Source organism: Phoca vitulina, unplaced genomic scaffold (assembly GCF_004348235.1).
Source record: "Phoca vitulina isolate PV1807 unplaced genomic scaffold, GSC_HSeal_1.0 scaffold15, whole genome shotgun sequence".
NCBI lineage: Eukaryota > Metazoa > Chordata > Mammalia > Carnivora > Phocidae > Phoca > Phoca vitulina.
In genome coordinates, this window is record NW_022589718.1 from 40,516,334 (window position 1) to 40,528,623 (window position 12,290).

A 12,290-nucleotide genomic window follows, 5' to 3' on the forward strand; every position below is an offset into this window, starting at 1 on the left:
CCTAAGTCTGCCAAGACGTGTTCATCCTGACACCAAAACAAGACACAGACAGCACAAGACAGTGCAGGCAGACATCCATGTAAAAGCCTCAGTGTAACACCAGCAAACCAACAACTCTGTACAAAAAGGACAATTTACTACCACAACCAAGTGGGATTTCAGCCCAAAATGCAAGGATGGTTCAATGTACCAAAAGCAACCAATGCGGGGCCCCGGCTGGCTCAGTCGGTGAAGCGTGTGACTCTTGACATCGGGGCTGTGAGTCTAAGCCCCACGCTGGGTGTGCAGATTACTTAGAAATAAAATCTTGAACAAAAACCAACCGATGCCATCACCACACAAGCAGGATGAAGGATGAAACCACGTGATCTCAACAGATACAGAAAAAACAGGACAAAATCCAATATTCTTATGATTTAAAAAATCCTCAAAAGCGTAGGACTGGAAGCTTAAGCCCCAACCTGATAAAGGCGTCTACAGAAAGCACACAGCCAATCTCACACTCAGAGGAAAGACCAAGCCTGCCCTCGATGGAAACACGACGACGTCTGCGTCTGCTGCTGGCTCGGCGCCACAGGCTCCAGCTTGCGAGGCATCCACACAACAACCACTAGACTGAGCTCAGCAGGGCCACAGGGCACAAAACACACCAGCATTTTACGGATTCTAAGGACCGCATTTATGGCACACGCTGTGTTGTCCTGAAGCAGACCCGGCTCCCGGTACAGAGACCTCAACGGCCAACAGTGCCGCGTCGTGAGGTGTTCAGAGGCCACCTCAGTCCTCTGTGTCCACAGACCGGGTGAGAAACGTCTTTTCGTGCCTTGAAAGGGTAAGGGGTGGCAGCGTCTGGATGGGCTTCCTGGCTGGTCGCGCCTACTGGGGCCCCCAGGTGCTCGTCCCATCTCCGGCGTAAGCGGACGCCTCGCCTGGCCCTGTCGGGGACTGGAGGCACGTGAGACATGCTGCAGGGTCCCCAGCTCACGGTGTCCTCGGCTCTCCGTGTCCCGACCGACCTCTGGCAGGCCCCCCAGCAGACTAAGTACCGTCCGGTGTGTGAACTCATGACAGCTCTGCGTCTCGCCCCTCCCTGTAGGTGCCTGATGGCTGTCTTGGTGCCCGTGGCCTCCACTCACTCCCGTCTCTTCCCTGACGCCGCCGAGAAGGCCGCCACCGCCCCCGGCCCGCCCGGGCCGCCCTGCCCCCGCAGGAGGTGCTGGCAGAGTAGAACGGCTGGGCTCCCCTCCATGCTAGCAACACGTGCTTGGGGGAAAAGAGCGCAAACTTCAGTGTCCTTCTAAGAAGAAACAGTACCAAAAAAGACCAACACTGAAAACAGGCAAAGGACACACATCAGGTAACTTACCGAAAACAAAAACACACGGTCGATAACACCAAGAAATGTGGACCCACCTTGTCCTGCAGGCAGGAAAACGGCGCCAGGGGAAGGGCTCTGCAGCAGCCATCACGCAGGACGACCCTAACAGCTCACACGGGCGGCCTGGGCACCCTCAGACCCGTGGCGCCATCACTGGGCTCCGCTCCTCGTTTGCCTCAGGGGCGTGATGGCCGCACACAAGCTGGGGGACAGCAGGAACCAGCAGCACCCTGCCGGCCAGTAAGACCCACGTTTTCAAACATGCTTCTGAAAACACGGCTGGTTGTCAAACGGAAAGGGGAAACAGACGCCCCGGGCTCCAGGCCGCGTCCAGAGGGCAGCACGTCGTTGGCCCTCAGCACCAGGTCAGCACAGACAGCGACACTGAAAAGCCAGAATCTTTATTTACAAACACGCAAAACCGCAAGCCATCTTAATATGCTTAGAAGAGGAAAACATTAGAGGAGGACGGAGCAGTGACTTTCGGGGGTTCACACCGCTCTCCCACAGCGCGGGGGTGGGAACCGCTCTTTGTAGCAGGAACAGTGGTCCCGGAGGGCAGGGTGATGGGGGACTTGTATATTTCATAACACCTTTATTTTCAAAATCATCTAAAATAGACATGCATTATTTTAAAAATAAAACAATCTTGTAAAGGATTAAATCAACGATATCAAAACCACAAACACTACTTTTTCAGGAAGATGCAAAATCAGTGAAGTCAGATGAGTCGATAAAGATGATTTATTACTTTGTCTAGGAAAGCACTTCCAGGACAGTGAAGGGGAGGCTGCACTGGGCGGTCCCACCACCCACACCGTGGCTGGCCACAGACTGACCACGGACACAACGGTACCACACACCGCCCTCGGCGCACTTCGCATTCGACACAACCGATGCAGTTAAGATACATATTAAGAAAAATAAATATTCTGCGCCCCGTATTTACAAGGATCAACTGTTCTGTCCCCTGCCCCTAATTACTACAAAATCAGGAAGCTATGATTTGACAATTAAGCACAGTATTAGCTGTTAGTGTCAGTCTGGCACAGACGTGGTGCTAAAAATCCAGAATCTTACTGAACCATATTTATAAACACACAAAGTTGCAAACCTTAATGGGCTTAGATGAAGAGGATTTTTTAGAGAAAGCAGAAATGATTTTGCTTGGGTTCCCCGACCCCTTTCACAACAAACCAACGTCCCTGCCATGTCCAGGCGGGGAGGGGGAGGCGTGTTGTCCGTGTTTGGGTCGCTCCCTGGCGACGGCGCAGCGCGGTGAACCCCTTCCACCGGGAGGGTGGGCGGCGGGCAGGGTGCCTTCAGAACTTGAACAGGTCGATGAAGTGCTGTGGAGACACGGGCATGAAGCAACTGTCGGGGTCGGTGGCGGTGCAGGGGTGCCCCGAGTCCTGCGGGAGCAGAGGAGAGGCGTCACCACAGAGCGCCCGGCCCCATCACAGCGCCGTGTGGAGCACGCGGACCCGCGTTCCAAAGACGGACAGCCACGGGGAACTGTCAGCAGAGACAGGTGGCCCAAGGCAGAGGGCCCAGGACCGGGGGTTCCCTGCCTCCCTGGCCTGGCCCCACACCTCCATTCCTGCGCTGTCCCTCTGCTCCCCTCCTGGCGCCCCCTGGGGGCTCACACTCGCTGGAGACCGGGATCCTGTTCAACAGGAAGAGTGGCTAAGGGAACAGGTGCTCCGCCCCTAAGACCGACAAGCTTAAAAGGAGGAGGAGCCTAAAGAGCACAGGCCAAGTCGGCCCGCGAGGCACCTGCCGTGGGGGGCACCGGTGCCTGAACGAAACCTCACGGACACGACTACAATTTCCCCCTCAGCACAACGTCCCCCCAAGGACCTCCCGAGAACGGCTCGCAGGGGCGGTTCTGGCCGGCTGGGAGCATGCATGCACGCGACACAAGGCCTGGTCTAGCAGAGGTACCTTGAACAACAAAGCAAGGCGGCAGTCCTTTGAGATCGTGGAGAAAGAACCAGGAGGAGTGCAGGGAAGGGAGGGAGAGAAAGGAAAACCAACGTTAGAGAGCAGGCCGCACGGGCATTAGCTTGGACGGCAATGATCCACAAACGCAGGGGAAACCATCCGGTAACTCGGGGGCAGTGAAGACGTTCATAGAGCCAGCGCGTCGAGCACGAGGACCCGACCGTCCTGACACCAGGACCGGCACTGCCCTTGCCTTGGGAGCCTCGGCTGAACACTGGCCAGGCTGCAGCCCGAACCACTCACGACCCCAAAGCACACGCAAAGCGAGGCTGAAGTCTCCAGTTTGTACCGAAAACATCTGTAACACATTCTGGAAGATCATTCGTTCTCCCTCACATCCCCGCATCTGGGTTGCCAAGTGCCCACCGTCCACTGTAGACACTTTCACTCCGGCCTGTGCTTTGTCTGTGCCCCATCCACGCAGCCCGCTGCCTTCCCCACACCCTCCCCAGCCCTCCGCCCGCCCCCCGTGTGCCGGCCGGCCGTGGTCCTGTAGGCACAGCGTGCGAGCAGGCCAGGAGCCTGCTGCTCATCGCAGAGCCGCCTGTGACCTCTCCCGGTCCCGCCCGGGGCCCCGGACCCGCTGCAGACGCTGGTTCTGCATGTACTTTGGTGGCAGATGCTCCACAACAAAGGTCCTGGCCTTACCTGGCTCCCCAGCCTGCCCACACCGGGCTTTCACGGGTGTTTCACACAGAGATTCGGTTGCCCCTGTGTAACCACTGAGGGAGGGCGCCTTCCCAGGGGCCTCCTGAGGCCCTGAGACCAGATCCCACTCAGGGACCTACTCCAGTGGCACCACGAGGGCACCGTTGTGGGTTTGCGTCGGCCCCACTGAGCCCCAGAGGCAGGGACGCAGGGAGCGGTGAGCCTGGTCCCAGCGGGTGAGACCCCCTGCACTCCTCTGCTGTGTCCACGAGCCCCTGTTGTGTGTGATGTGCACACAAGCCTCCCCTTGCGCCCCGGGGCTGGTGACACGGGCCCGCCCGTGCCCGCCTGTGGCCCCGCTCCCCTGACACACCTGCCACTCCCTCACCCGTCGGACCCAGGCGAGAACACGCCTGCTCACGGACGCTCTGCGTACCGCCGTTCCACTGTGAGACTGGAGCCCTACTGAAACAGACAGCGGGGACCTAGAAAGAAAACCCCACGTGACGCTGCTGACCTTCCATGTCCTAAGTAAACCTCCATTCAAGTAACGCAGGAAGCACCCTCCACACCGCTGCACTCACGGCTCGCCGCGGGCCACCCGAAAAGCACGAGTGACGCTACCGCCAACGTACTCAGAGAAGAGAAAAACCTCAAGGGGTTGTCTCCTTTCCAACAATGCAGAGTTTGCCATGTGAGCCGCCTGACAAGTTACAGATAAACGCACAGCAAAAAGCAGAGCAGGGACGGTGCTGACCAGGCAGGAGCCGACGGCCATCCCCCCAAGAGCGCGGGGGGCCACACCCACGCGGGCGCACACACAGATCACGCTCGCCGTCGAGCAAGCAGGGACATCGCAGGACAATGTATTCGCCGTCAAGGAGACCGTGGGAACACATCCCAGGATGAAGGAAAACGGACTGTGACATGAATTACCCTCCGACCACGGACAGACCGAGCCCCCGTCTGCGTAGCGGGAAGTCACGGGGTGAAGGGCTGCCCGCACCCCAGGGTACTCGGATTCCAAGTGTGAGTCGGGAGACGCTGGTGCAGTTTTGTCAAATACGAAAACCGCGTGTCGCTCTGAGAGGCTAGGACCTCCCTGCTGCAGGGGCTTGGTGTGGGGGGGAGCCGCAAGGAGGCGCCTGCCCGGGGTCCCGGGGGCACAGGGCAGGAAGCCAAGTGTGGGGCACCCGCTCAGGAGTGTTCTTACTTTATAAAGGACGGGGACGCTTTGGCCCCTTTCCCTCAGGCTGGCAGGAACGCGGCAACGCCCAGGACCAAGTGCCAGGGGCCCCGGTGCCCCTGGAGACCCACATCCCCGAAGCAGAAACAGACGCTTCACTGCCCGACGTTTCTGACTCAAACCGCGAGCTGTGTGGTTTACTCCCGTGAATCTACTCCCCCGCCCCGACACCTGGTGAAATCAATCTCACGTTCTCATCACAACTTCCCGTTCTTCCCACGCTCACACCTAGCACAGAGGCGGACTCTGCGTGAGCCCCACTGAAGGCGCGAGGCGCTCACCTTCCAGAAGAGGATGCTGCAGTGACGGCAGAAGTGCAGGGTGTCCCCGTACTGCTCCCGGGGCGGGTAGTGCTTCTGGAGCGCGAAGTACATCAGCTTCCACTCCACGTGGCCCTTCTCCGACAGGATCAGATGTCTGCAGAACTGACACACAGACGCCGCTGAGCACCTGCCCATGGCTTCACAGCCCCCGGGGGCCCCGCGGCGTTTCAAGGGCCGCGGAGTGCACAAGCTCAAACTCCCGTGGACTGCACCGGTGAGGGATGAACCACGTGCCCCACGGTGTGTGTACAGCGGGACAGCACGTGGCAAGTGTGAGCACCCTGGTCTGGAAGGACGCCCACGACCTGTCCCGAGTAAGATCACGTCACCTACGTGAGGTACCTAAGGACTTGTACCTGGAGCACACGAGGAGCGCTTGCATCTCTGTACGAAAGACAACTGATCGAAAACGGGGCAAAGGACCCGGGGCAGAGGTGGCCAGGGTGCCACACTCCCGTCACCAAGGACACAGACGAGGTGCCACTGCACGCCCACTCACTCAGCCACGATGGAAAAAAAAAAAAACAGGGGCGCCTGGGTGGCTCAGTCGTTAAGCATCTGCCTTCGGCTCAGGTCATGGTCCCAGGGTCCTGGGATCGAGCCCCACATCGGGCTCTCTGCTCAGTGGGGAGCCTGCTTCTCCCTCTCCCACTCCCCCTGCTTGTGTGCTCACGCGCACACGCTCTCTGATAAATAAATAGAATCTTTATAAAAAACCACCACCCGGTAACCAGGAGCACTGGTGAGGGTGTGGGGACACCGGAACCCACATGCTCGGCGGCCAGCAATGTACGATGGTGCAGCCGCTGGGGACAACGGCGCGGCAGCTCCTGCAAATTTTGACAGCTGCCACAGGACCCAGGATTTCCACCCCTAGGTGCACACCCACGTCCACACAAAAACGTGTATGGCAGTGTTCACAGCTGAAGAACTCGTCAAAGCCACAAGGTGGAAACGACCCTGATGTCCACCAGCCGTGGAGCGGAAACGGGGTCCGTCCGCAGACGGCGTGCTGACCAGCCCCGGAGCGCGGTGGGGCACTGCAGGCTGCGGCCGGGGTGATGAGCAGGCGGCCCGCAGCATGGTCCCACTGGGAGGGGAGGTTTTCCAGAGCAGGGAATGGTGCAGGGACAGGGGCCGGTGAGGGGCCGCGTCGGGCTGGTGCTCGCTGCCGAGGAGACGCTGCGGCATGTGAGGAAGCAGGGCGGACAGGATTCAGCCTTGGGAAACGGGGGCTGCCTCCTCCGCGGAGAAGTCGCTTCTCTGTCTACTGCCCTCTGGACCCCTCACACCAGCCTCGTCTGTCCCCAGAGCGTGCGCTTCTGAGACCCACCGCACCGGACCAGCCCCAGCACTCTGGCCTCTCCTTCACCCACGCCTGCACTCCCAGCCACCACCCTCCTCCCCGCCGCTGACACGGCTTATTCCCCCTGCAGCGGGCCCCTCCAACAAACCCCCTGCTCCCAGTGCTTCCACCGCCCTTCTAAGTCCACCGGGAAAGCCCCAGGACGTGGTGTGGCCACTGCAGCCTCGTGCACAAGACTCTGAGGGCCGGAGGCACCCGCTGTTTTCCCAAGGACACCGCACCCCCAGGCCCATCCTCTCAGACTGACAGCTTCCCCTGGGCCACGCATCCCTGATCCCGTCCTCCTGCTCTTCTGTCCGGGCCGCAGGCAAGCCCGCCTCTGACGTGCTGCATCTGGGCATCTGGCCCCCCCGCACCCCGCCCCATGCCGCCCTGTGCGTAGCAGGTGCCCCACACGTGTGTGCGGCTCTCACGGAGCCCCGCGTGACGAGTGAGCAAACCGACACCCAGCAGCTCCCACGCGAGGGCGCTTCGAGCCAGTTCCCACCCTGGGTCTGCAGGCGCGGAGTGCGGGGAGGGGAGGCCGGGAGAGCCGGGTGCAGACGCTGGGGCAGGCAGGGGACACACGCCAGCCTCCCTCCAGGTGATGCATCCCGCACGCCGGGGCCCGAGGCCGCCACACTCACCTGCTTCTCGGCAAAGTGGTACTGACAGAGTTTCTTCCACAGATGCCTGTCCTCGCTGAGCATGGACAGCGTCGGGGTCACCTGGCCTAGCGTGACGATGTCCCAGCCATCGGAGAGTCGGTACAGGATGTTGTTGAGCATGTGCAAAGGGAGGTCACTGAGCGTGAGGCCGTCATTCACCTGCGGGAACAGAAACGGACAGGGTTTCACTGCGTGTGATGCCCGGGCGCACCTAGCGGCCCGCTGAGAGCGGGTGCTTCAAAATGCGACGCAGCCGAAGAGACACGACCAAGGCGTCGCCATCCCTCACACTCGGCCACGTGAGCCCTGAGCCCCCATGTCAAGAGACAGCTGGCCGCACGGGGACCCCGGAGGAGAGGCGGGAGCAGAACAGAGGCCCGTCTGTGCCCTCGGCTCCTCCAGACTCTGTCCGTGTGCAGGATTCGCTCGTCAGACACGACACAGAGACCACGTGGAGAGACGGCAGAGTCCGAGGACAGAGGAAACAAAGCCACCGACCTGCCACCAAGGCCCCGTCCAGCTGTCAGCATCTGGTATCAAACGTAGAAGCCACACCCTCCCTCCCACAAGCCTGCGGGTGTGTCCCCGAGAAAGGGCGCGACGTGGTGGGCAGAACCCGTGCGTCGTCCTATCGGGAGGGAGGGGAGGACGCAGATGGACAGAAGAGGGGAGCACGAGGGGACAGAACAGGGGGCCGGCAGAGGGGTGGCAGAGGGGCAGGGGGCAGACGACAGTGTCGCAGCCCTGGGCTGGGCATGCACCCACGCCACCTCGCACAGAACGAGCCTGCACACCTGGCCGCAGCCTCGTGCTTCTGACGGGGCTCACTGTCCTTGTCCCCAGTGGTCACCCTGATGACAGCTGGCTTCTTTCCGGCTTCTGCTCTGTTCGGTGACCCCAGCGCCCCCGCACACAGCGCACATTCACAGAGACATGACCAAAGCGGGGCTGCAGGGAGGCGCTCAGAGGCCGGCGGTGCCGTTTTCCGAGTCCCTGCCGCTGCGGCGTGGCCTTCCTGTTAGAGAAATGCTCTCCCGGCACCGTGTGTGCGGGGACCCGGGAGGAGGCGTCCTCTGCCCCCCGGCAGAGTGACGGCTCACGGCTCGTCTCGGAGGACACCTCGGCGGCAACCCTGCCATGGGGTCCTCGGCACCGGCTGCCCGTCTGGGGAACAGCCCGGTGCCCGCAATGTCACCGTGCAGCGTGGTCACGCGTGTGTCTTCGGGTCCCGCCATCCCACGGGCACGTGTGCCTGCGCCCCGACGGGCTGCACGGCGTGAGCGGGTGACAAGGGGCTCACACGGAGCAGGTGTGACCACAGGGTCTCGTGGGCTGGCCCACGGCAGAGCACACACAGATCGCACACGCGTGTGCCGATCCCGGCCAGGTCTTCACGCCGTTACAGGAACGACGGAGACGCGTTCTGAACGGCTGCTTGGTGCCTCCTCCTTTGAAGAGGAGCTTGCGCGTCAGGAGGAGCTCATGGACGCCCCGCTGCGAACATCCCGAGCTTGTCAGAGTGTGAGGTGCTACGAAAACCCTGGATGCACGAGGCGCGAGAACCCAGCACCACGACATGGTCTCCAGGCCTGAGGTGACCGCCGACAAGACACATGGCCGCCACACCAGCAGCTTCCGTTGAGACGGCTGTGACCAGTCCAACGTGAAGGGGCACGAGCGGCCCGCTGGACAGTCCATGGGGGGCGCGGGGCCTTCAGCTCAGCCCCCAATGTCTGGCTCAGCCATTTCCCGCCATGAACCCCTTAACCGCGTCGCCGTGCGCGCAGGAACACGGCTCTGGGAGGCCTTGCTAGCGCACCAGCCACAGTGCTCCCCGCTCCCGTGGAAGCCGATCTGTCCTCACTCGGGTCCCTCACGCTGCTGTAGCTCCCGGAGGACCGAGGACAGAGAACCTGGCGCGTGAGGGGCCGTCGAGGGCTGTCCCGCCTCCCGCCCGTCGCTGCCTCGGGGAGCTCGTGCCACCTTCCAGCACACAGCGGCAGCAAGGGGTCTGTCCCCACGGGCTGGACCCCAGGCACAGGCCCCAGGACTCTCGCACCAAGGCCCCTCCCGTGCACAAGCTCGCCTGACCCCAGGACACGCACAGTCCCGGCTGTGTCCTGCCCGGGCTGCTCGGCTCCCAGCACACAGTGACCCCCCGAATCCAGGCTCCCTCCCATCTGGCCACACACTTCTCTTCCCCAAAAGGCCTTCGGCCCCTGGTTTTGCAGCGACCGCTGGAGCTGCCCGCACTGGCTCACGGGGCCACATCTGTGCGTGTAAGGGGTCAGCGTGACCGCAGGAGACACCATCACCCCCGGCTGGGGCCGCAGGGCACGAGGCCACAGGACAGCCAGCTCCGAGCGCGCGGCCGGGCCCCGTCAGGACGGCGTGCCCACCACTGCCCTCCGTCTGTGCCGCCCCCAAGCTGGTGTCAACAACAGAAAGACCCTAAAGCAGGCCAGTGGCTTCTCGGTCCTGCCAGCCGGCCGAGGCGAGGAGGAGAGACCCCGCCTCTGGTCTTTCCCCTCCCGCCCCCCTGCCTGTGCTGAACACACACTTCTCTCTACGGCGCACTTCCCAGCCTCAAGCTCCCTGCTGACCACAGAGCCCCGCTGGCCACCTGCCCCCAGCTCACTCACTGCGGTGGCACCACCATGTGGGCCGGCCACGTGAGGGACCAGTGGGACCTGGGGCGTGGCCGTTCGTGTGAGGCTTCCACACTGTGCGCGTGTTCACCTCACAGACGGACCTCCCGACCACAGCCCTCAGCTGTGGGGGACACGTGGGGGGACAGTGTGACGGCTCGTCTGGACCCGCCTCACTGGCGCTGAACGCAGGACTCCCCCGTGTAACTTCAAGCCGTACGTAGGGAACCTCGACTCCTCTGTAAACCTTGTGTTTACACGGCAAAGGGCTCAAAGCTGAGGCTTCCCACGGTCACTCCTGACAACAGCCATTTTCTCGTGGGGCCCCGGACGCAGGGGTGAGCACGCAGCGTCGCCACGCCGGGAGGGCGGTTTGGAGAAGATGGGTCACCTCTCGGGCCCTGAGAGACACGTTCTGTTTATTCTTTCTCTTACAGAGCCCCAGGGAGGCACAAAATACCCCGAGACGCAGACCTGAGCCGACAGTGTTAACACTCCTGCGGGTGAAACTAGTTCCTGGGATAAACAAACCCGAGCAGAACCAGCGGCGTGACCTGCACCACCTTCTCCCCTGGTCGCCCCCGTTCACTCTGCCCGAGAACCACGCACGACCCCGGAGGACAGCAGGGAAGGGGCAGCATGGACGCCGCGTCGCGCGGAGTCACTGGCAGAACAGGCAGCCGTGACTCGGGGGCGGTGTCGTAGCCCCCGACGTCTCATTTTCCCCCGAAGGCTCGTCACCCGTCCCCTTCTCCACGACGACCATCCCCACTGTCTGCCCAAAAGCAATCTACGCCACCACAGGGCCTTCTGGCCCAAATGCACCTGAAAACAAACGCTCCAACAAGCGGTCAGGGTCTTTCACGTGCCCCCACGGGGGCTGAGGACCCTCGCGTGTGACCCAGAGCGCGTCCCGCACCTTAGTGACCTGCAGGTTCTGCAGCTGCTGCTGCCAGTGGAGGATGGTCTCCAGACGGCAGATCCAGATGTTGATGTTTCCCACCAGCACCGACTTCCCGACGCCCCGGATGAGGATGCACAGGGTGGAGCTCAGGTCCTGCAGGAGGTCCTTGATGAGGCGGGGGTTCTGGTGGTCGTCGAGGACTGGAACGCACAAGAACACAGACTGTGGGAAGGTGAGAGAGACCCAGCGCCACGCGTGGACACACCACAGAAGGGGAAGGGGGTGCCGACCCGCGCCCAACATGTGCGAACCCAGGGGGCGTGGTGTCGATGGGACGGACCCCGCATGACTCCGCTCAGAGCGGAGGGGTCAGAGTTCGATGGGACGGGGGTCAGTGCGGGACCACGGGACGTTCTGGTGGCAGGTGGAGAATGTGCTTCATGCAACCAAACTGTGTGCTTAAAAATGATTAAAATGGAAAACTCAGGGTATGTGTATTTTACCACAATAAAAATAATGAGCTAATTTCACCGCGACCCCAAACTGGCATCATTTCTGAGACACAAGTGTGATGAAATTTAAAAGAACATCAAATATTGCCTGATAGTGTGATTCTAGTTGCATCGACAATTTTGGCTTTAAAACCGGCAGCGTCTGTCTTCCCTTACACTAATCCCAAGGAGCTTACACACGTGATCATCAATTCCCACACACGCATAAACTCATGGCGTGAGCGTTAAAGTTCCTTTTACTATCGGCAAGGGATCGATCAAGACAGACTGAAGATAAAGCCTCAGGCTCATGTGAGGCCACGCTGGTTACGGAGGCGCACGGCTGAGGCGACAAACTTCCCTGAGACCCGGGGGTTCTTCATCCTCCTGTGGGAACAGCCCGTCCCAATACGACGGCGTTACGTGGACGGAGGAATGAAGAGAAGCCCCATCTCCTCACACTGCACTGGTTATCAGACACATCGGTCACCAACTTACCCTTCCGGACAATTTTGTCCAAAATGTTGAAGTAATTCTTCTGCGCCACGCCGCTCAGCGACGTTAACTGGGATTTCGCAATTAGCTGCAGGAGCTGAAGGAGGAAAGGACGCGCGTTACTTAGTTTGCAGGCAGAA

General features: G+C 61.1%; 1 protein-coding gene across 5 annotated transcripts in view; it reads right to left on the reverse strand.

The window, feature by feature from the left end:
* Window positions 1–1,423: 1,423 nt before the first annotated feature.
* Window positions 1,424–12,290, reverse strand: part of FBXO25 (F-box protein 25) — a 52,523-nt gene continuing 41,656 nt past the window's right edge. The window contains exons 6-11 of one of the 5 annotated variants that reach the window (XM_032413761.1): window positions 12,154–12,247; window positions 11,180–11,364; window positions 7,592–7,771; window positions 5,558–5,693; window positions 3,323–3,349; window positions 1,429–2,790 (exon numbers count right to left, since the gene is read on the reverse strand). In XM_032413761.1, the coding sequence (XP_032269652.1) occupies window positions 2,417–2,790; window positions 3,323–3,349; window positions 5,558–5,693; window positions 7,592–7,771; window positions 11,180–11,364; window positions 12,154–12,247 (996 nt within the window). In that variant the 3' untranslated portion in view covers window positions 1,429–2,416. Of the gene's footprint in view, window positions 2,791–3,322; window positions 3,350–5,557; window positions 5,702–7,591; window positions 7,772–11,179; window positions 11,365–12,153; window positions 12,248–12,290 lie in introns of all 5 variants that reach the window. The other 4 variants (XM_032413763.1, XM_032413765.1, XM_032413762.1 and 1 more) reach the window with 4 other exon arrangements.